This window comes from Girardinichthys multiradiatus, chromosome 15, assembly GCF_021462225.1.
Source record: "Girardinichthys multiradiatus isolate DD_20200921_A chromosome 15, DD_fGirMul_XY1, whole genome shotgun sequence".
NCBI lineage: Eukaryota > Metazoa > Chordata > Actinopteri > Cyprinodontiformes > Goodeidae > Girardinichthys > Girardinichthys multiradiatus.
Window position 1 is genome coordinate 13,008,588 of NC_061808.1, and position 24,602 is coordinate 13,033,189.

At 40.5% G+C, this 24,602-nt stretch overlaps 1 protein-coding gene across 5 annotated transcripts; it reads left to right on the top strand.

Annotated features, from left to right (window-relative positions):
• Positions 1 to 23,064, top strand: pum2 (pumilio RNA-binding family member 2). 5 transcript variants are annotated; one of them, XM_047387543.1, is made up of 23 exons: positions 1 to 157; positions 2,335 to 2,698; positions 5,419 to 5,487; positions 6,146 to 6,251; positions 6,915 to 7,102; positions 7,193 to 7,362; positions 9,092 to 9,386; positions 9,476 to 9,569; positions 9,660 to 9,767; positions 9,923 to 10,062; positions 13,208 to 13,328; positions 13,489 to 13,629; positions 13,727 to 14,026; positions 14,173 to 14,400; positions 15,564 to 15,831; positions 15,933 to 16,062; positions 16,170 to 16,304; positions 16,421 to 16,558; positions 17,098 to 17,223; positions 17,448 to 17,519; positions 18,361 to 18,482; positions 19,525 to 19,717; positions 20,608 to 23,064. In XM_047387543.1, exons 2-23 carry the CDS (start codon positions 2,348 to 2,350, stop codon positions 20,737 to 20,739), a joined length of 3,627 nt encoding a protein of 1,208 aa, XP_047243499.1. In that variant the 5' UTR covers positions 1 to 157; positions 2,335 to 2,347; the 3' UTR covers positions 20,740 to 23,064. The 5 variants fall into 5 exon arrangements, with proteins under 5 accessions (XP_047243499.1, XP_047243501.1, XP_047243500.1 ...); XM_047387545.1 differs by having other exon boundaries at positions 16,170 to 16,298; XM_047387544.1 differs by having other exon boundaries at positions 13,730 to 14,026.
• Positions 23,065 to 24,602: the final 1,538 nt, after the last annotated feature.

Consider the following 24,602-nt stretch of genomic DNA (forward strand, 5'->3'; position numbering starts at 1 on the left):
TTCACGCTGTTTACAGGGAGGGGGCACCAGCGTAGGCAAACTCTTAGCTCTGAGCAAGCCTCGCTAAAAATCACCGCTCTCTCCACGGCAACAAAACAATATAGAATACGGTTGACGGCGTGCTACAAGTACAGAGGCTCCATCGACACGACGAGGCGTGAGTATTTCTTACCCTATTTGAGTATAAGTCAAGCAAAGACCCGTGAATTAAGCTAATCGATGGCCAATCCAAGCCGCGGTGTGGGTATTTCTCTTTTGTTTAGCGGTAAGGCCCCACTGTTTGGGACTTGAAGGGGGGCCATGTTGTTGAGTGTTTGGCTGATGTTTAAGCTCAGACAACAGCAAGTTGGCAATAAGCTCTCATGGTAGCTATCGGTGGTTTTTAAATTGCTTGTTGGAATCGCTAAGCGTGATTATATAATAACATGAATGACGTTTGTTCTCGTCAGTTATGTCAGTCTGAACACTGACTATTTAACAATAGTGAATTCCCGATTTTAAACATTAATCTAGCGCTACAAACCAATAATAAACACAAGCAGGCCCGCGACAGTTAGCATTGGTTCGTTAGCCGTTTATGTTGCCAATGCTAACTCCTTAGTAACACCGTTTGACGCCAATTATGTTCTGTTTCAAGTAATAAACAGTCATGGATTAAATTATTATATGTAATAAAGTTCTTACCAGCTGGACATTGTACATTTCAACGGATATCAACAATGAATCTAGTCAAAGCTGCTTGGTTCGCTTGAATATTAGCAACGGGCTTGCTATTTAGCCTACTGTAGGTTTCTCGTTTTATGTTTCGTATCAATTATAACTTAATGTTGTGTGTTAGTACTCGTTTTATTACGTTAAAGTTAAATTTCGGGTAACATTTGTCATATCTAATGTCTGCAACTGTTAGAATATTTAGGCACTACCGCAATATAGTGGTAGCGCAGTGTTAGCTTAGCAAGAACTAAGAGTTAGTTGGCTAAAATTAAATTGTGTTTTCGTACGTATACATTTTCAACATCCTTAACATTTCTTTCTTACATTGTTCATTCCTATTGTCTAGAAATGGCCATACCGGACTGCCAAAGTAAAACCAATTTTCTGATCTGTTTTTAGCAATATAAATGACATAAAAGCTTTGAACACTCATAGCTTAGAGTTAGCAGATCAGGAATTGGTCAGAACCCAGCGAATACAATCAAATTACGCTCTATATTTAGTGTTCTTTAGAGTGTATCCTTTGATGGGACACTCTTCAAACATTGGGTTGTCTAAACGGTTAATGAGGGCCCTTTTTAAATAATTGTCAATAATCTTTGATTTGTGAAAGAAGTTGTAAGTCAATATAACCATAGTCTTGTTCTTGCAATGGCTTTGGTAGGTTAATGGTACGAACTCCAAATATCACGTCAGATATAGAAATACAATGAACTGTCACCAAAGGTATAACAGAATTGTATTTTAAAATAATTGTTATTAGTATTGACTAAATATAGGTTTGTGTAAGCTTCATATAAAGCTGATATTACCTGGAAATTGTAAGTTTTCTTCCATTCCTAATCATAGATAACTTTATATTTTTCATTTAAGTTACCACCAGTTACTTAACTTTATTGCAACCTTGGACTCAATGTACTTGCTGTGACCCTTTATCACTTTCTCCGTGTCAAGTAAGATCAAAATTTACACACAGCAATGCTGTGGCCGGTGACTTCAAAACGTAAGTGAAGTTAACCTAAATAGCTGAATCTCCTAGTTGGGCATGTTGTATGTCATGAAATTTATGGCAATAGTTTAACAAAACTGCCAGATTGCATTCAGTTGCTTAATGGACTTGCTGCTCGTAGCTTGCCAACTGTAGTTTTAAAACGGCTTCCTTTTATTAAGAGTTATTGGTGGTACTCCTTTAGTTTCCACACCATGACTGTGTTTTTCTTAGTTGGAAATATTTTGAATTTTGAACAGTTGAAATTCTCCTGTTTTGTAAGGTGGCAGTCTTTAAGCCAGTTTACGAGCAGGCTGCTACAACAAATGAAAGATAGAAACGCTGCCTTATTTGTGCTCCATACAGCTGGAAAAAGCTGGTCACTTCACCTTCTCCTCTTCTTTAAACAAATCTTACATCACAGGAATTGTAGCAAAAAAAAAAAAAAGTTTTTAAAACTATAACTTCTTAAAACTTTGGTATAAACAGGTTTTAAGAAGTGAGTTGCCCATGCATTTTCCTGTGAAATATAAACAGTTAAGTACTTTGAGATAAGAAATTGGTGCCATTGGACTTCTGGAGAATATGAGGGTGCAACAGTCTGACTTTTTACATGTCACATTGTGGTTTAGGCTTTACCGTGGAATGAGCATTCCATGCAGCATCCTAGGCATGAATGACGTGGGCTGGCAGGAGACGAGGGTTGGGATGCTGCATGCTAATGGTGCTCCTGAATCAGGGGGTGTCCGGGTTCATGGCGGCGGGCCCCTGACCGTGGTCGGGGGTGGTGGACAGGCTCCTGGAGGACCACATTTACAGGGTATGGACAGAGGTTCTAACCTTACCCCAGGTACGCCGCAGCCTCCACTCAGCGGACGATCTCAAGATGATGCCACGGTTGGATACTTCTTTCAGAGACAACCTGGAGAGCAGCTTGTGGGTTGCACTCCTAACAAGCACCGCTGGCCAACTGGAGATGCTAATCATATTGATCAGGTAACTACCAATGCTGTGTTTTACAGGCTACATGGACAAAATTAGGTTTTTTTTATTTTTTATTATAATTTTGTTTTTAACAACTCGGTAAACATTTAGCTTTTTTTTTTAACTACAATCCCTGCAAAAAACATTTTTCTTAAACGTTTTTTAGGTGTTAGAAAATAAATCTGGAAAAAAGTGTTAAAAATGGATCTTGTAGAACCCTAGAGTTTTGTGTGGGAGTTTTGACTGCCTTATGCTAGCCTCCAGGTTAACTTTTTCCACTGGTTGGTCGATGCAACGAACTGTAAGCATCAGCACAAAGATTTAATGAGACCAGTTAATTTGGCTTCAAAGCAATGTTTCTTTTTTTTGAATCTGAGGAATTTCTCTAGGATTATTTAAAAATAAAATTAATTTATACTTAATAGATAAAAACCAGCAGTTAGAAAGTAAACAAATAGGAGTAAATGTGACTCATGAAGTTAGGAAATGCTACAGGGGTTGGACAATGACAGTGAAACACCTGGTTTTAGACCACAATAATTTATTAGTATGGTGTAGGGCCTCCTTTTGTGGCCAATACAGCGTCAATTCGTCTTGGGAATGACATATACAAGTCCTGCACAGTGGTCAGAGGGATTTTAAGCCATTCTTCTTGCAGGATAGTGGCCAGGTCACTACGTGATACTGGTGGAGGAAAACGTTTCCTGACTCGCTCCTCCAAAACACCCCAAAGTGGCTCAATAATATTTAGATCTGGTGACTGTGCAGGCCATGGGAGATGTTCAACTTCACTTTCATGTTCATCAAACCAATCTTTCACCAGTCTTGCTGTGTGTATTGGTGCATTGTCATCCTGATACACGGCACCGCCTTCAGGATACAATGTTTGAACCATTGGATGCACATGGTCCTCAAGAATGGTTCGGTAGTCCTTGGCAGTGACGCGCCCATCTAGCACAAGTATTGGGCCAAGGGAATGCCATGATATGGAAGCCCAAACCATCACTGATCCACCCCCATGCTTCACTCTGGGCATGCAACAGTCTGGGTGGTACGCTTCTTTGGGGCTTCGCCACACCGTAACTCTCCCAGATGTGGGGAAAACAGTAAAGGTGGACTCATCAGAGAACAATACATGTTTCACATTGTCCACAGCCCAAGATTTGCGCTCCTTGCACCATTGAAATTGACGTTTGGCGTTGGCATGAGTGACCAAAGGTTTGGCTATAGCAGCCCGGCCGTGTATATTGACCCTGTGGAGCTCCCGACGGACAGTTCTGGTGGAAACAGGAGAGTTGAGGTGCACATTTAATTCTGCCGTGATTTGGGCAGCCGTGGTTTTATGTTTTTTGGATACAATCCGGGTTAGAACCCGAACATCCCTTTCAGACAGCTTCCTCTTGCGTCCACAGTTAATCCTGTTGGATGTGGTTCATCCTTCTTGGTGGTATGCTGACATTACCCTTGATACCGTGGCTCTTGATACATCACAAAGACTTGCTGTCTTGGTCATAGATGCACCAGCAAGACGTGCACCAACAATTTGTCCTCTTTTGAACTCTGGTATGTCACCCATAATGTTGTGTGCATTTCAATATTTTGAGCAAAACTGTGCTCTTACCCTGCTAATTGAACCTTCACACTCTGCTCTTACTGGTGCAATGTGCAATCAATGAAGACTGGCTACCAGGCTGGTCCAATTTAGCCATGAAACCTCCCACACTAAAATGACAGGTGTTTCAGTTTCACTGTCCAACCCCTGTAACTCTCCTTCACATTGTGTCATAATCAAATCACCCATGCTGCCCTTTTTTTTTTTTTAATCTTATTTAGGTGAACAAATAATACATTCATTCTTAAAAATATACAGGTGCTGGATGAAGTGCAGTTTCTTCGACGTAATAATAGCTTGCCATTTACAACGTTTTGCACATGCTTCATGTTTGTTCTCCATTTAACAAAATGATTCACACTAGTGGCATGACTTGAAATACATTGCGTAATTTTGACAATTGAAACCTTCATCTCCTAAGGGGGTGGGGTGTCTTTAAAAAACAAAAACAAGCTATGGTTCAAGTGATGGGAATACAGGAAATGTTTTATAGCCTGGGTGTCATTGTTGCTTTGTCTCCCACTCACATGCGTTTTTCCTAGTTCCTGTTTACAGTTTCAATGAATATAATATTGGTCTAAGTATGTATGAAACAAATGGGACACATTTCCATGGAACACTGGCACACGTAGTTTGAACATTTTGTCAGTGAGGTTCAGTAGTAGGACCCTGAGATACTTAAAGAAACCATTAATCATTATTGGTTCTCAAATTTAAGAAGTTGGCTCAAGATAAATCACCTTTTTAATTCGCTGGCAATATCTGACATGACATTTGGTCACTTTTTTTTCTTGAGTGCACCTCAGTGGTTTATTTCTTTTCTTTAATAGAGTAATTGAATTCATCCTTTAGAGTACTTTTTTAAGGGGATGTAAACATGAGAGATTTGGATTTTCTGTGTCATGATTGGACATAATTAATCACTTAGGAGTTTGTTTTACTCTTGGATAGTTTTTCAATGTTGCCGTTTTAAATAACTATCAGCTAACTTATAAGACTGAGAGGGTCTTGTTTTAGTAGGAATAAATGAACTGTACAAGTTGAAATGTTTATTTTTATAGTGATGTTACAGGAAACTAAATGTTTTCTCATGACTATTTGTTCTCTTTTTAAATGTTAGGTTCGGACCGTGGATGAAATGAATTACGACTTTCAAGCTCTTGCTCTGGAGTCGAGAGGAATGGGAGAGGTAAGGCGTTTTAAAGCTTAAATCAAACCTTTTTTATTTTCCCCTCCCTCCACTCAAGGATCTCTAATTCTTAGTCCCCAAAGAGAAATAATGGAATAGAAAAATAGCTGTCCCACAGTGGGGAAGTTCAGTTGTACTAGCAGTAAAGTGGAAGGCAAATGGAAGCATGCGGATTCACATGAACGTAAAACAAGAATAAGAGACTATATACTAACTTATAATCTTCTAATCAAGAAGACATTCATAATGTTATCAACTTTATCTGGGAAAACAAGTTGAGAGCTTAATAGTTTTCTTTGTTCGAAAGGAGAAGTTTTGGCTAATATTAAAAGCTATATTACCATGAATTGTAAACTGTCATATCCCACACAGTTAAAAACAGCGTCCACATATTCGCCCTAGCTTTACCGGGCAACGTTTTGTCTGCTAAACCTGATGCAGAAATTTGCGTTGCTGTTGAAACATTGGTGGTGGAATATGCGTTTGAGATGATCTGCCCCGCACACGTTGGTACACAAACTATCAACAGGTTATTCGATGATTGGATTAAAGGATGTTCCAAATGAGGAAGCTCTCTAGCCCGTTTTGGCAGTCATGTCCACGCAACTCTCAATAGTGTGACATTTTTGTTTTGTTTTAATCTGTCTTTTTCTTTAAGCTTTTGCCAACAAAAAAGATCTGGGATTCTGATGAGTTGGCCAAGGATGGAAGGAAAGGGATTCTTCTTGGTGAAGAATGGAGGGAGAATGCATGGGGGCCGTCTCGTAAGTGGCTTTTATATGTTTAATGTTATTGTTGTTCTTATTATTATACAACTTATCAAGTAGGATATGCAAAATCGGGCTGTTTCTGGGGAAATTAGTCTGCTGTAGCAGTGGTCTGATGGAAAACTTTATGTTGAAACTATAACCTTCCATACCTTGATGCCAATAACCAGCCATGGTCTGATACCCTATGAGGGAGAACATAGTGCAAGGAAACCCTTAAACAAAAGTGAATTGTTTCTAAGAATAAGAACCCTGCTGTGTCAAGGATACATGTGTGGTGAAAGGAACCTCTTGATTTTGATTTCACCTGGATCAACTTACCTTGCCAGTCTAGAGTGTCTAGTGTCTGTTCAAAATTTTTTTTTTTTTTTGTGTGTTTTTTTTTTTTTTTTAGAACCAGAAATATTTCTAAACAGCCAAATGTGTCTTTGTTGTAAGAAAGGGTAGAAACATTTTAGCATGCTGACTGGCAGTGTACATCAACAGTTGGGAAAGGGACAAATATATAAGCTGTTAAACCAAGATGACAACTTGGAGGAGCTGAAGCGGGTCTACAAGAATGGTTTATAGTTGGTCGTTTGTCTTGATGCATTTTCTTTTTTTTTTTTTTGGAAATCACTTTTTCTCCACCATTTTTCTGATTTTGGACCTTTGATCCAGATCATTCGGTGTCCCAGCCAATCATGGTACAGCGGCGGCCTGGCCAAGGTTTCCATGGGAACGGGGATACAAATTCTGTGCTTTCACCTCGCTCAGAAGGTGGGGGCCTGGGTGTGAGCATGGTGGAGTATGTCCTGAGCTCCTCCCCTGGTGACAAAATGGACGGTCGCTACAGGAACGGAGGCTATGCAAGTCATCATTTACGTCATCCCTTAAAATAATTATTTAATTTTGGCTGTGAAGTGTAATATTTCTAACTTGAATTGTTCTTAACACAGGGTGGAGGAGACACTGACCAAGATGGGAGAGATAAGAGTGATGTACAAGAGAATGTGTCGCCTTTTGAGGAAGACAAAAACCCTGAGATGATGGTTGGAGAGGACGATCCGGCTAAAACCAATGGAAGAGGTCTGCTAAACGGCATGGACAGAGAATGCAAAGACTTCAAGTAGGTCTTCTTGCTTTAATGGTAAAGGGGTTTGTAGAACTTGTTACTATATTCAGAAATGCACCGATCAGATTTTTGATCCGGGAGGCTTTTGTTTAGCCAGAACACATTCTAGCAGGTTACAGTTTCTCTTTAGGAACTATAATGCAGGAAGATATTAGAGAGACGTCGTAAGAGCAGCGCTTTCGAGTAGTAGAAGTAGAGACTTCTTGCCTTGTCCTTTTTTTTTTTTCTTGATTGGCACAACACTGTGCCCAAAACATTTTATTGCCACTGCATGATGTTTGGTCCGGTTTACCAAATCTCTGTGTGAAAGAAAATTCACACCTTCTGTTGGCCCGGTTTGCTCATTATTATTGATCCCTGGACTGGACCAACAGCGTGAACGCTAGGGATGGGTACCGAATTCGGTACTTATATAGATGCCGACTGAATTCCGTGAGTACTACAGAGTACCTATTCACGTAAAATCAAACGGTACCATGTTTCGGTACCTAAACGCATCATTGTGACACTGATAGAGTTGACGAGAGTGGGTGATTTTCCACGCCGGACATGAACACAACATTGCACGCTCAAGACCGTAATGACGTCAGTAGCCGCTGGTACAGTCAACAACCAAGCATGGCTGATAGAAAGCGCTCGAACGTACGGCTCCACTTTTCGCAATGCGGCGCAGATTACGCTCGCTGCAATATTTGTTACGTGAAGTGCAAGGCCAGCCGCGGGAATACTTCTAATCTGAGGAAGCACCTGGTTAAGTACAAGGTTTTTCTCAGGGCTGAAGAATGTGCAATTAACATTTATTACCACATAAACGCAACAAAGTACCCAAAATTGGTACCGTTGAGTTTCAATACCGATTCCCAGGGACCGGGCATTGGTACCGCATCGGTTCAAATGTGAAAGGTACCCATCCCTTGTGAACGCACCCTTAGGACAGCCCAGTCACAGCTCAGTGCCTCTCAACCCAAAAATCATCATATTCTAATAACTAGCTCAGTCCTCACTGCGTCTCTAAAACGAATGTTTACATTTTTTAACATGTTCTTTGCTCAAATTGTCATTTGAAATTCTGTCTTTGGTCCTCTTATCAAATAAAAAGTATGGAAATCAGAACCTAGTCATTGCCAGAATACAGCCAACCTTCCTGCAAATGTGACATAATGTAAATTGTTACAAATTGTATGTTTACTGTGGAATGTGTATGCTCTACTAATGATGCATCGATTTCTATCAAAATAAACATGATGGTTCTAGTTTCCATCTAGTGATAACTGCTGTTATCTGTTGTTTTTAACACATTTCAACCTTTTTTTCGGTTTGGGCTAAATTCAGTTACAAATACGGATACAACAACATCATAATGGTGTCTAGGTTGCCACTCCTAAGACACGGAACATGGAGCACAAAATCTAGATAACTTGTTCTAAAACTTAGACCCATCTAGACATTTTAAAGCCTGTTTGAGTAATCTGATTGTCTCTATTGTCTTGTGTTGGCTGTGGCAGTGTCTCTCCACTCCTCTTCTCCTGTGTCTTCTAAAACAAACATGTCACACCCAGATAACCAACCAGACAATGTTGTTAAAGAAATAGAGTCAAAGTAATTGTAAGCTTGTGCGTGTGTGTGTGTGTGTGTGTGTGTGTGTGGGGGGGGGATATTCTATATTTTTGTCCTTGTTAAAAAAATAAGTAATTTAATAACATGAGTGCTCTATGCTTCGCAGTCCAACCCCTGGAAGCCGTCAAGCATCCCCCACTGAGGCTGTAGAGAGAATGGGTCCCACTCAGACAGGTTTGGAAATGATGGGACAGCACCATCCGCATGTCCTCCAACAACAAAACCCAGTCCAGAACAAGATCCCTGCTGAGGACTTCCAGAGCCAGGAAGCCCAGAACATGGGTGGTATGGATCAGGGGGCTGGTGTAGAGTCTTTACAGTTCGATTACGCTGGGAATCAGATCCAGGTAGACTCATCAGGAACTCCAGTAGGATTGTTTGACTACAATTCTCAGCAGCAGGTCTGTCAGAGAACAGAGGGTATTTATGAGAAGGTTATGTGCTCAGCAAATACCGATCTTTAAATGTTTTTTTTTTTTTTTTTTTCCAGTTGTTCCAGAGATCTAATACCCTAACAGTTCAACAGCTTACAGCAGCTCAGCAGCAACAATATGCCCTAGCTGCAGCTCAACAACAACATCTCGGTAGGACAGGCTGTTCAGCTCTTCAGTTAAATAGACCTTTGAATGAGATTTTATGTGGAAACATCAGCATCACTCTCCCCTATCTCCCAGCTGGGCTTGCTCCTGCATTTGTGCCAAACCCTTACATCATTAATGCTGCGCCGCCTGGAACTGACCCGTACACCGCTGCTGGCCTTGCAGCAGCAGCCACGCTTGCAGGTGATCATTCAGAAAACATTGATCCTGCATTTGCTACAGCTTTTCTTAAAATATGGAAGATATTTTCTATGCATGGCACTCGAAGGTAAACTCAAGCTTGTTTGAAAAAGGTTTTGCCTCATTTGCTCTATGAAACGTTTGTTTTTCATCCTTAGGCCCCACAGTTGTTCCACCACAATACTACGGTGTACCTTGGGGTGTTTATCCAGCCAATCTTTTCCAGCAACAGGCTGCATCAACTGCCAATCACTCTGCTAATCAGCAAGCATCCAACCAGGGACCAGGACAGCCGCAAGTAAGAAAGAAGTTGTATTTCACACCCTGGGATAATCAAGTTTAATCACCCAGCTTTGTGAACAAATTTCTCTAACAAGGTACAGAGAAATGTACGGTTTTAAAATGTGTACTTTTGCGGTTTTTCTTTGTCTTTCATGTTCCTCTATCTGCTGTCACTTACTCTGCTCTCTCCTTTCTGTCTCAGCACTATCAAACACCACGCGCTTCTCGGCCCTTCCCTTCTATTTCAAACACTCAAAAACGAAGAGTTTTTCAAGACTTATCGTTTAGAGGTTTAGTTATTATAGAAATGTTTGTTACCACCAACAAAAACGTGTCTTTTTGTTTCAAGCAGCTATTTACTGGAGATCTGTTATTTGTGCTTTATAGACACAGCTCCTCTGCCCCTCTTGTGCCACTGATTGCGAGTGTCAGCTGTTGGTACAATGGACCAAACCATTGTACCAATGATGATGGGGGGGCAAGGTGTAAAGGCATCATTTTGCATAAATGAATGGCAGATAGCTTTTTTTGCATTCTCATATTGTTTAAAAATATAGGTTTTTCCAACGTTGGGGAGGTCCAGACCCCTGCTTGGTTTTCTTCTATGCCTGTGTGAAATTGATAAGTTCTGTTGGGATTTTATGTGACAAACCATAGTCTGTATGCGATTTAAACTAAGGATACATGCAGCAGTTGTGAAGGCTTCAGAGGTTTGTTAAGAGAACAGAAGTCAAGTGGTATCATGAAGACTGAGGGAACACAGCAGAGAGCTGTGCAGATTTTTTTTTTCAGCATCGACCAGGTAAATGGACAGAGCTAAATAAAGGACAGTGTTGGAAGGAAAACCTGTTGGCTGGGAGCAGATACTCACCTTCTTGGAGGACATCAATCCCAAACATACACCCAAGGCCTCAATAAATTGGTGTACTTTAAAGCACATCTATGTTAGATTTGCCTAGTCAAAGTCCAGCCCTAAATCTGGTTGACTGTGGAAGGATTTGAGATGACCAATTCCAATAACAATGAGCAAAGAAGAATGAACAAAAATTGTAGTCTTAGTTGTGCAAGGCTGGTGGGGATATAACCCAAAAGACTTGCAGCTGTAATTGCAGCAAAAGGTGCTTCTACAAAATGTTTCCTCAAACAAGTTTTCTTCCACATAATAATTATGCCCTACATTGTGTTTTCTATCACATAAAATCCTAATAACACACTAAGGTTTGTGGTTGAAACAAAAACACAATGTCTTTGAGTTAAAATAAAATAATATCATGCTTAAAAGTAGGTGTGGCTCAGTTAAAAATAGATTTTTTTTTCCTCTTACCATCATTAGTGTGTTACATTTCACTCAAATACCAAACAACTGTGTACGTTCCCTGGAAACTGTCGGCTGTTTTGTAAAACCTGATATTCCGGGTAAAGCACACGGACTTCAATTCTTATCTTTCAGCTGATTTCATAAAAAAAATTTTGAAAGTAGGTTAAACGGTGGTAAAGTATCTACAGGTCCTTCTAAAAAAATTAGCATATTGTGATAAAGTTCATTATTTTCCATAATGTCATGATGAAAATTTAACATTCATATATTTTAGATTCATTGCACACTAACAGAAATATTTCAGGTCTTTTATTGTCTTAATACGGATGATTTTGGCATACAGCTCATGAAAACCCAAAATTCCTATCTCACAAAATTAGCATATTTCATCCGACCAATAAAAGAAAAGTGTTTTTAATACAAAAAACGTCAACCTTCAAATAATCATGTACAGTTATGCACTCAATACTTGGTCGGGAATCCTTTTGCAGAAATGACTGCTTCAATGCAGCGTGGCATGGAGGCAATCAGCCTGTGGCACTGCTGAGGTCTTATGGAGGCCCAGGATGCTTCGATAGCGGCCTTTAGCTCATCCAGAGTGTTGGGTCTTGAGTCTCTCAACGTTCTCTTCACAATATCCCACAGATTCTCTATGGGGTTCAGGTCAGGAGAGTTGGCAGGCCAATTGAGCACAGTGATACCATGGTCAGTAAACCATTTACCAGTGGTTTTGGCACTGTGAGCAGGTGCCAGGTCGTGCTGAAAAATGAAATCTTCATCTCCATAAAGCTTTTCAGCAGATGGAAGCATGAAGTGCTCCAAAATCTCCTGATAGCTAGCTGCATTGACCCTGCCCTTGATAAAACACAGTGGACCAACACCAGCAGCTGACACGGCACCCCAGACCATCACTGACTGTGGGTACTTGACACTGGACTTCTGGCATTTTGGCATTTCCTTCTCCCCAGTCTTCCTCCAGACTCTGGCACCTTGATTTCCGAATGACATGCAGAATTTGCTTTCATCCGAAAAAAAGTACTTTGGACCACTGAGCAACAGTTCAGTGCTGCTTCTCTGTAGCCCAGGTCAGGCGCTTCTGCAGCTGTTTCTGGTTCAAAAGTGGCTTGACCTGGGGAATGCGGCACCTGTAGCCCATTTCCTGCACACGCCTGTGCACGGTGGCTCTGGATGTTTCTACTCCAGACTCAGTCCACTGCTTCCGCAGGTCCCCCAAGGTCTGGAATCGGCCCTTCTCCACAATCTTCCTCAGGGTCCGGTCACCTCTTCTCGTTGTGCAGCGTTTTCTGCCACACTTTTTCCTTCCCACAGACTTCCCACTGAGGTGCCTTGATACAGCATTCTGGGAACAGCCTATTCATTCAGAAATTTCTTTCTGTGTCTTACCCTCTTGCTTGAGGGTGTCAATAGTGGCCTTCTGGACAGCAGTCAGGTCGGCAGTCTTACCCATGATTGGGGTTTTGAGTGATGAACCAGGCTGGGAGTTTTAAAGGCCTCAGGAATTTTTTGCAGGTTTTTAGAGTTAACTCGTTGATTCAGATGATTAAGTTCATAGCTCGTTTAGAGACCCTTTTAATGATATGCTAATTTTGTGAGATAGGAATTTTGGGTTTTCATGAGCTGTATGCCACAATCATCCGTATTAAGACAATAAAAGACCTGAAATATTTCAGTTAGTGTGCAATGAATCTAAAATATATGAATGTTAAATTTTCATCATGACATTATGGAAAATAATTAACTTTATCGCAATATGCAAATTTTTTTGAGAAGGACCTGTATGTGTTCTATGAACTACATGGTTCTGTTGGTGTTTTTCCTTTAGGTGATGCGCACAGGAACCAACCAGCGACCTCTAACACCAGGGCAAGGACAACAAAGTCAGCAGGAGTCTTTAGCTGCAGCAGCTGCTGCGAACCCTGCGCTTGCTTATACAGGAATGTCTGGTTAGTAGAGGACTTTATAGAGGCGCTGTAGCTTAACTATTTCATGTTTTCTCTTTTGATTAGATGTGAACAGAGTGTGGTTAAGATTTGAAATTGTTCTAATTCCAATATGAATTTTTAGTAAGATTTAGTAAGATTTTTTTTTGTGTACTCTGCTCAGGTTATCAGGTGCTGGCCCCTGCTGCCTATTATGACCAAACTGGAGCCTTGGTTATGGGCCCTGGTGCTCGTACCGGTCTGGGTGGACCCGTTCGTCTTGTACAAACCCCTCTCCTCATTAACCCAGCAGCAGCACAAGCCGGTAAGAGCTTATCCACATCTGTTGCACATGTTAGTGTGCATTTAGAGTTTTGGTGGTACATTTTAATGAAATAAATCTAACTAATACTGATGATTAGCAGCAGCTGTGTCTGCGTCCGGCTCTGGTAACAACATGTCTGGACCCCCAGCCAACGGACTGTACCGTTCCATGGCTCAACCTCAGCCACAGCAGCAGCAAGCCCCCCCACCCAGCAGCGGCCTGCCCTCAAGCTCTTTCTATGGCTCTGGATCACTCCCCAACACCTCCCAGAGCAGCTCTCTTTTCTCTCATAACTCTGCTGCACCTCCACCTCAGAGTTCCTCTCTGGGCTTCAGCAGCACAGGCGGCTCTCTTGGTGTGGGGCTTGGCTCTGCTCTTGGAGGTTTTGGCTCTTCAGGTCAGTGGATCAACAACAACAAGCTGCTCAACAAGAGACTTTTAAAAAATTTTTTATTCAAGATCACCATCTTAATAATTGCGTTACCATCACTCTTTTAGATCGATGAGCTCTCCTTCCTAACTTTACTCTTGTTTTTCTTCCAGTGTCCAGTTCAACCAGTAGCAGCGTATCTCGCAGGGACTCACTGTTGGCGAGTTCCGATTTATACAAGCGCGGCGGCAGCAGTTTAACCCCTATTGGTCAACCATTTTACAACAGCCTGGGTTACTCCTCTTCACCCAGTCCTATTGGCCTAACACCAGGTCACTCTCCACTCACTCCTCCACCTTCTTTGCCTTCTTCCCATGGGTCGTCCTCCAGCCTTCACCTAGGTAAGCTTAGAGATGGTCTGCAGATGTTTTTATGTCTGGGATTTTCTTTGAGGTAACTGTTGTTTAGTTTGGAGGGAAACATCTTAAACCCAAGTTTGGTTTGCTTTTGTCAGGATGTCTCACTAATACCGTATTTTTATTTCTGGTTATTTAAAAAGTTAGCTTTTTGCAGCAGACCATTTTGCAAATTAAGTTTTTAACTAGATACACAAACCAGAATTTTGTGGCCGATTTTCAGGTCAGCAGTTTTTATAATACTTTGTCCTGCCAATTCCAGTTTCTCTTTTTGTTCTTAAATAACAGAAGATATAAGAAGGGCATTAACATTTCTTTTCTAGCCTAAAAAGCAGAGGGATCATAGGAGAAAGCCTCTTCTGTCCCCGACCTCATTTTAAACACCATACTGAAAATAGTTGGGTTTGAGTCTTCTGCGTCTTGTACCAACTTTCACATCAGAATGTTGTGGTTGGTGGGATCGCTTGTCATGTCTTCATTAACTGGAGCGAATTGGGATTTTTTCCAGCTAATTTCTAACTGCATCTCTGATCTACATTCTGTTCAAACTGGGTCAGCCTTTATGAGTGAGGAGTCACACCTCAGTCAAAAATATTTGTACTATAAGATATGCTGTCTGAGTAAGAAGAGACCAGCATAAGGCACGATGATTACTCTTAGTCATTTGTTTGTCCTGCCTGCAGTAGGCTCATGGTTTCTGGAGTTAACGTTTGGCGCACTAGCCAACAAAACTAAATCTATAGCTCAAGTAAGGTACTGTGTGTGGTAGTATTATCTGGAGAGGGAAGAAATCAGACAAAACAGTACTTATTTGTTAAGCATTTGAATATGTTTTCAGAAAAAGACATGTGATACTTTCCTGTGTCACTTTCTTTTTTATAAAAAAAAAAACTGGTTAGACCTTGGTAAGGTTTAAGGTTTTAATCTAATTTTGTCATCTTTTATTTCTCCTCGTGAAGCATCTGTTTTATTGGTCTAATTTATACAGGGTGAATCCAGTTACAGTCTTCATGTACGCAGCAGTGTTGCATTATGTTGGTATTTACAAAGCAGTCCCCAAAAACAAAAGTAGCCATGCAGTATTTGGGAATTAAGCAATGAATTGTAATAATCAAAGTGCCTTCTCCTGACTCTGTGTTTATCCTCAGGTGGCCTGACAAATGGGAGCGGGCGCTTTTTTTCTGCTGCTCCAGGAGCTGAGGCCAAATATCGCAGTGCTGGTGGCACTTCCAGTCTGTTCAATTCCAGCAGCCAGCTGTTCCCGCCCTCTCGACCCCGCTACAGCCGCTCCGATGTCATGCCATCTGGACGCAGCCGCCTGCTTGAGGATTTTAGGAACAACCGTTTCCCGAACCTTCAGCTCCGGGACCTACCGGGACACATGGTGGAATTCTCTCAAGACCAGCACGGGTCCAGGTGACTGACTAAAACTTAAAATTAGGCTTAATTAACAAAAAATAAGCACCTTTTTGTTAAACAATGCTACCTTAATATCAAATTTATTTTGTTGTTTCTAGATTTATCCAGCAGAAGCTGGAGAGGGCCACTCCTGCTGAGAGGCAGATGGTGTTTGGAGAAATTCTTCAAGCAGCATATCAACTAATGACGGATGTGTTTGGGAATTATGTCATCCAGAAGTTTTTTGAGGTTTGAGGGTTTTTTTTTTTTTATGACGAATTAATGTTAGCCACATTTTTTATTTTTTTTTATTTTCTGTAAATATATCTATTGTTATGGTTTTTCAATAAATACAGTTTGGAAGTGCAGACCAAAAGCTGGCATTGGCAACACGCATTCGTGGACATGTCCTTCCCCTGGCTCTGCAGATGTATGGTTGCAGGGTCATTCAGAAGGCCTTGGAGTCGATTTCCTCAGACCAGCAGGTAATTGTAAGTGAGCTTTTACTCTTCTAACTTTTCTATCTTTATCAGTCAATGTTTTTTTTTTTTTTATTTCAATTTAAACTTGATGCCTTCTCTGCCCTTGTTGTTTCTTTGCCCACCAGAGTGACATTGTACGGGAATTGGACGGACACGTGTTGAAGTGTGTGAAGGACCAGAATGGGAACCATGTGGTACAGAAATGTATTGAATGTGTCCAGCCTCAGGCTCTGCAGTTCATTATTGATGCCTTCCAGGGACAGGTAGGATTATTACTATTATTTTATGATAATCTTATAAGTTTATCTGGTGAAAGAGAGACTCCACCCCCCCTTTAGTACAGTAAATCAATGCAAATCTTAACATTTCATTTCCCTTTGGATGAATAAAGTATTTTAGATCTAAATAAAGCTAAATAAGCTAAGTATCTGGCGGAGGAATCTCTTCGAGGAGTTATCTGAAGTAGGACCAAAAACCTGAACGTCCAATAGTGGATGTTTAGGTAGCAGAGGGTAAATGGAGGGCAAGGTCATTTACAGAGTGACTAGGATACTAATCACTGAAAACAACAGCCTGGGTCATGGCACACTAATACTTGTATTGGGGAAAATGTTAGCCTGAAGATTAAGATATATGATGTATTCAAAACATATATGCATTTAGTTTAGATTGTATGTGGCCTAATCAAACTAGTGCAAAACAATGGATCTTATCTTTATTTTTAGCAATTTCAGAAATCGTTTTTTTTTTTTTTTTTTTTTTGTAAGGATCTTTTCTTACCTTTTTTTAAATTGTTTTGCAGGTTTTTGTGCTTTCCACACACCCTTACGGCTGCCGAGTGATCCAAAGGATTTTGGAGCACTGCACTCAGGAGCAAACTCTGCCTATCTTGGAAGAGCTGCATCAGCACTCTGAACAGCTGGGTCAGGTGAGCACCTTCAGTTCCTTGTTTCAGACTCGTACTTGGAAGGTGCAACATCAGATGTGTTTTGTGGTCTTTGCATGTGTCCTTCATGTTGGAGCATTTCACTGTCATTGTGGTTTGATACGTGTAAAAAGTCTAAAGCTGAATGTAATTGAACTGTTAGCTGTCATGACATCTGACTGTGATTATTTAAACATCCACCCTGCCCCCTCACTTATTCCATCTAGAAATATCAAGGCGTTTCATTGGAGATGACACCCAAAACATATTATACAGTGTCCCGTGATGCACTGTTCAAGGTCAGAGCAATTTGCCTCTCTTGCGGATGTCCCCATTCTCCTCTCCCGTTTCCTCCTCTTTATATATCCTACAAAGATGTTAACATTTAGTTATCAAATTCTCAACTTTTACAAACCTCTTTTAACCCACTGAACAGCATTTGTTTTTGTTTTTTTCTTTTGCTCTCTTCCTTCTTGCTCACATGCCTATCTCCTGCTTTTTTCTACAGCACATTCTGATCAATCTGTTTGCTTCTCTTCATTTCGATTAGCTGAAAATGTATTGTTGGAGCATCCTGAAAACTTGAATCACTCCAGAGAAAGCCTCTAAATTCCCAAAAAGAAGCACAATGTTTGTTTAAACAGATTGATCTGGAAATGAATGTGAGGGCAAACACTTGAAAATCAAGGTGGAGACTACAGTGGCTTCCCAGTAAATTACTTCTTTAATAATGCTGGTAATTGACTCTTCGCTTATTGCTTGGTGAGGGTGAGTTTTTGTCTCCATCTTGCCACTATAATCACACCCATAACTGTCTATCACCTACTTCTGAAGGGGCAAAGATGCTATTGGTTGCAATGTCTGCTCAGCAACACTTTAAACCAGCAGCATCTATTTTGTCTGACCTTCCGCAGTGATGACGTTAGGGTATTTGATATACTACAAATGGGGGTGTCACTCATTCGCCAGCCTGTTGTTGTAGAAATGCATGATTATTTCTCACCAGTTGAGACAGTGGTGATTTTTTTTTTTTTTTTTTTTTTGCATGAATATCAATCAAAACGATGTCTCACTTATTTGATTTGAATAAGGCTGTTAAAGCTACTCCACTTGCTCTTACATCTCTGGTGCCTCCTGCAGGATCAGTATGGTAACTACGTCATTCAGCATGTTTTGGAGCACGGCCGACCAGAGGACAAGAGCAAGATAGTGGCAGAAGTTCGCGGGAAGGTTTTGGTCCTGAGCCAACATAAATTTGCAAGGTGAGTCGGAGAGCAGCTTTTAGGCAGATGTATGCAGGGGTTTTTCACTTTTCTTGTTTAAACTGTCTTTCGTTAAATCTACAGCAATATTTAATGGATTTTATGGAAACCAGTTAAACTGTTGTAATGTAGCATTTTAGTGTCAAATGTTACATCTGTGATTAACTTGGATAGTTAGTGTTTGGTTGTGTGTATTTTTTAACTTGTCACAGACTTGGTATTGCATTTGAGAGCTGAGCTTCCCCCGTAGGGTGGCCGGGCGCTCCCTTAGAGATAGGGTGAGGAGCTCGGCCATCCGAGAGAGGCTCGGAGTAGAGCTGCTGCTCCTCCACATCGAGAGGAGCCAGTTGAGGTGGTTCGGGCATCTATACCGGATGCCTCCTGGACGCCTTCCTCGGGAGGTGTTCCAGGCACGTCCCACCGGGAGGAGGCCCAGGGGACGACCCAGGACACGCTGGAGGGACTATGTCTCTCGGCTGGCCTGGGAACGCCTTGGGCTCCACCTGGAGGAGCTGGAGGAGGTGTCTGGAGAGAGGGACGTCTGGGTGTCTCTGCTGAGTCTGCTGCCCCCGTGACCCGGTCCCGGATAAGTGGAAGTTGACAAGTACTTGAGTATTTGCTTCTCTTGAAAGGTTAGGCTAGAGATGCCTGGCATTGGCAAAATCAAGTTTCAGTAGCTCATTGTTTAGCTGTTGTAGATCATTTGTGCTTTTATTGTGATTTTTTTTTTGAGGGGGGGGTTTGAATGCTGAGAATAGTGTGGAACCACACCCAAAAGTTATATGAACAAGCACTAGTCATTGGCTATAATATGGAAAAGACAGAGTTGAAACATACTGCTATATAACTTTTAAGTTGACGCACCTTCGCTCTGTTTAACGGTCATTGACAAATGTACCACACAGGTTAGGGAAGGAACCCTTCCCTTCAAGACCTGAGCTGTACTGATTTCACCAATGCCTCAATATTTAAACTGCACACTGGCACACGCATGGATTTGTATGTGGATTTGTGTGTGTAAGAGTACCTCATGTGTCCTCAGTAATGTCGTGGAGAAGTGTGTGATCCACTCCTCGCGTGCAGAGAGGGCTCTCCTGATAGATGAAGTGTGCTGCCAGAAGGACGGGCCCCACAGCGCCTTGTACACGATGATGAAGGACCAGTACGCCAACTATGTTGTCCAGAGAATGATTGACATGGCAGAACCTGCTCAGCGGAAAATCATCATGCACAAGGCAAGTACCTCAAAGCCCAATTAGTTTTAATTGTTTATATTATTAGTGTACGATGTCATGACAACATGTGGTGTTGGACTCATCCGGAGCCTAATTTCCAAATCCTTAAAGTCTAAAGTTTAGACTTAAGAGATCCTAGCTGTCTTTTTCAGAAGACTTCTTTAATCGTTGAAAATGTAAAACACAGCTGTTCTGTGGCACTCAGTCCCGTTCAGTTGTACGTTATATTTTATCAAGTTGCCAACACTCAGCAAAGCAGTGCATAATAATAAATTGTCCAACAAAAACCTATAGGATGTTTGCACATTTCACCTTTTGGCGGAGCCAGTGAAGGAAAAACTTACTACATTCAAGTGTGCAACTCATATCAGTTCTGCTCTCACACAGTTCAATGTGTGAAATCTGAAATTGCACCGATATGCTCTCAGAAGTGTCACAAACATTAAGAGCTGACTTCCGCATTCAATCCCAATACCAGTTTATTTGTAAAGCACTTTAAAAGCAACAAAGTCGACAAGTGCTGTACAGTAAGCTAAATAACGGATACAGAAAATAAAGATCAAAGATTTGGCTTCAGAACAAACAGGATTACAAACGTAAAATACAAAAGCTAGATCAAATAAAACAGCCTGCTCTGTTAGCTAAAGTTAGTTTTTAAATGATATTTAAAAACTAGTAGTTATGGAGCATGCCTGATTTGCACTGGAGTTGAGCTAAAGCTGCGCAGTATATGGAATCACTGAAAAATGACAAAAAAATGCTATTCACTTGTGATTTACAAAGCTAAAATGCCAAATGTTTTTTTTTTTTTTCTGTAGGGTTTAAATATTCTAATTTAGATTTGTATTAGAGAAGTAAGTTGATTCCATCTGTCTCCTCTTCTTCCTCAGATCCGGCCTCATATTGCCACTTTGCGCAAGTACACATATGGGAAGCACATTCTGGCTAAACTAGAAAAGTACTACATGAAGAGTGGGTCTGAACTTGGCCCGATCGGCGGCCCCACAAACGGACTCATGTAAACGACACCCTGGGTCCCCTGAAGAAGTGGAGGAGTTTGAAGCCCAAACCCCCTGTTCTGAGAGATTGCTCCTTTAGCCATAGGCCTTTGATGTGATTGGTCATCCCCCTTTTTTCAGTAGGGGGGCTATTTACCAAAAAAAACCCAAAAAGAGAAGTAAATTTCACCTAAGAATGCTTTGACAACTGACCCCTGCAAGTCCCCAGCATGGGCCCCAGGGGGCGGCACAGTCAGCAGGCTCCTTTCTGATTGTTCTGTTTTTCCTGGGTAAAGCACAAGCCTGTTAATGATGTAATCGAGGCATCTGACTGGTTTTCATATTGTACATTTAATTTTTTACCTTGTAAATTCTCTGTAGAAAAAAGGAAATTATTACAGATTTGCTGAAAATTACAGTTCTTACAATTAACACCAGCAAGTGACTTTATAAAGCAAAACAAAGTGATTCTTTTAAAACGCAATTCCTATTGTTTTTCTAGCCAGACTTAATATGTCAGCTGTCCTGATGAGCTCTAGGTGATTGAATTTTATATTTGTATAATATCCCATGCACAGTACAAGTGTTGTCACATGCCAAAGCAGCTAAATGAGTTAGTTTTCAAATAGCACTAAAGATTATGGATTGCGGGGGTGAGCTGTGTGTGCCACAGTCACCCAGAGGTCCTCAAGACCTTTTTCCTTCAGCTTGCCGTTGGGGATTGGTGCTTTAGTCTCGGGTTCATGTTCCACTTGTGGCTTTTTCTCGCCTCCAGACTTTGTCGGGGGAGCCGTGTGTTTACTCCAGCAGCTCCGAGTCCGCCTCGCGTTCCGGTACTACCTGCCACCAACGGGCAAATCTGAGCTGCTGCTTTCATGGAGCCCCTGTTTTTGAGTCGTTCTCCTTTCCCTCATCCAAGCTATCGTCCTGGGATTAATTCAAAAAGGCTGGAGTGAAAAAGAAGCAGAGGAGCATGAGGTTTGGTTGTACAGGAGGTTTAATCTTAACTTGACCATATTATTGGGGGCTTTTACGTAGGGTATTGTAGGGTTGGGGGCAGGGAATGTGTTCGCATGCCGTGACCAGCTTTTATCCTTTTGAATTGATTTTTTTCTTTATCATGTTTTGTGTAACATCTGTCTTGTAGTTGGAGATGATCACTGCCCTAGAAAACAGTATATTTAAGTACTGAATAATCATCTCTTGCGTAGAAGTAGTTCAGTGATGTATAGCATCTTTATGTATGAGTAAAATTGTTGCTTATTAGGTGGGATGGGGCGGCTTGCTGTGATGATGAAACTCCCACCGCCTGAAGGTCAGAGCAGAGTCCAAAAGAGAGGACAAACGGTGAGGTGGAATGAACTAATAGTGAGATGATTTAAAGAAAGGGAGGTTTAAGGAACCTTTTGTATCTGTTCTTTTTTTCTTTTTTTAATATATAAATTTATATATAAATAGTTTTTATTTTCCATTTGGTTGGGTTTGCAAGTGCACCGGTGGAAGGCCATCAAAACTTATACAATTCATATGTAACGCTCGTAGTGATGGCTTCTTTGCTTCTAAACTGTAGATTACATGTAGTATATGTGCAGTTAATAAGTGTAAGATTATTAGTTGAATCAAAAATATGTTTAGCTGTGGTGTTTTTTGACAGGCCTTGCTCTAAATTTGTAGTGATGCTTTTATTTCGTCTGTACAGTTGTACATTTGTAAACGTTGATGCTGTAAATGGGATGTCTTTTACACTTTTTTTTTTTTTTTGAGGGGGAGGAGAAAAAAAAAAAGCAAAAATTGTGCGTTTAGATATGTGTGTGTATATTCATCACTCCTTTCCCCTTGAATATAATGTATACAGTTTTATTTGATCAAGTGTTATTTTAAAGGAAAAAAATATGGCTTCACAATCTGGCATGAATTTCTTTTTTTGTTTTTTAATCTGTTATGGAAAGGCCAGCCTCTATTTGTACTGAAGCTGTAACATCAACTGTTGATAGTCTCTAATGTGTGACCGTTTTAAAATGGGGGGAAAAAAGAGAAAGCTTACTAAAATCGAGGTTGCATTTAGTTCTCTCTGCTACCATGGAAACTTCACAAGATATGACAAAAATTATTTTTGTACAGATGAGTGCTGTGTTTTGGAGCAGCCACGAACTTGTAAGCAAAAGCAATGTAAAATATTGTCAATTATATAAATATGAACATATGAGTTTTTGTCACACTGTCAGTCATGTACATTTTCAGGTGGCCTTATGTACATTTCCAGATGTTAGATGAAGAAAACAAACTTTTTTTTTTTTTGGGAAGCAGAATTGTGACTATGTATGATTAAATTGTTCTTCTAACATTTCACCTGCTAGTGTCTTCCAGTTTTTGAATTGGAGCAGAGGGGGTCAGAGTGCTGCCTGATGGGAATTTGTGGCCTTAAGAATGATGTTTGTGTCCCGTGGCTACAATAAAGAAATTGGTACAAATCTGGCGTGTCAGCAGAGACAGGTGTGATAGACGGACACTTTTTCACTTAAAATAGAAAATGTTACGTATAACACAAAGTATTCGTGTTTTCTTAGGCCTGTTTTTTGCTCTCATTTTAAGTCATTGCCAACAGGACCAGAAACATCCAGTAACTTTGAGTCGACCAGACATGGGCACATCCATTCAGTAAATGTGGATCAATAAAGCCAGGGTTTTAGGATGAACTGTATAGAATTTATTAATATTTCTTTGTCAAGAACAGGGAAAACAATAGAGCCCTAAAATATAACTCTTTATGACCTTGTTTTGTTTTTGTTTTAAATGGTGACCCTGCAAGACCCTTATGTTTTGAGTGTAAAATGCATAGTCTAGAAAAATAACTTTTTCATTAAAATATTGTTTACTGTTGACCTAACATTCTTGCCAGTTGGACACCACTGGATTTAGAAGTAGACATACGCCGTTCGTGCTCTTCTTGGCCAGTAACAGTTTCCTCTTTGACCCCCAAATCAAACTCTACAGGCTTTCTGCAGGGTGTTTAAAAAGCCACATTTCATCTCAATTCCTTTGGACCATAAAGCCTTTGACGTTCAGCCATGTGCGTTAATTTTTTTTTCGTCAACGCTTTTTCAGATCTTCAGCCTCCTCTAGTAAGCTCCAAAAAAAACTTTGCTCCTAAAACTTGCTTGCTGTTTCTTTAAAAAGTTCAAATCGAAGCATGCATTTGGCAGGATTTAGCTCGAACTGCTATTTCAACAGTTAATAGAAGGTGTCAGTAACCATTATTAGGCTTACTGGATACCATAAGGAGCTTAAGCTTGGTTAGTGTAAAAACTGGAGTCAAATACCTGAGTCAGAAAAATACTATCTTAATTTGACAAATGTGTAGTGAACTTAAGGTATTTTATGTTCTTAAAATTACATAATAAAAGTGCTGATTATACTGAAACATACAGAAACCTTAATGCGCGCTTGTACAGCTTTGACATGTTGCGTTGATGTAAACAGCCCTAAATCATGTAGCCTTCTCTGTGATATACTAAATTGGAGTACATTAAAAAACCTACACTGAAAGAGCCTTTGAACTATTAATATGCAGATGCAGATTTTCTTTTTTTACATCCTAAGTGGTTTGCAGCTATAGATCTGTTGTGTTCAATTTTTTTTTTTTTTTTTCATGGTGTCGGAAGCATCTATACCTACATTTGCTAACCTGTAGATGTTTGGATTTTGTAAAAAGTTGTGGTCCTGTTTTCTAAAACCAAACCTCTTATTTGAAATGATCATGCTGCATTTACAGCCTTGGGAAAAATATTTGTGACACAAATATTGTTTTGTGGCTTTACAGTGTTTCTTTTATGTCTCTAAGAAATGCTAATGCATCTTTCATAAGTTAATATGAATCAGCATTTCTA

Coding starts and splice junctions, on each gene's coding strand:
- pum2 (XM_047387543.1), top strand. CDS start 2,348: ATGAGCATTCCATGCAGCATCCTAGGCATGAATGACGTGGGCTGGCAG. Junction 9,387..9,475: donor ACTACAATTCTCAGCAGCAG/GTCTGTCAGAGA, acceptor TTTTTTTTCCAG/TTGTTCCAGAGATCTAATAC. Junction 16,305..16,420: donor CCTCAGACCAGCAGGTAATT/GTAAGTGAGCTT, acceptor TTTGCCCACCAG/AGTGACATTGTACGGGAATT.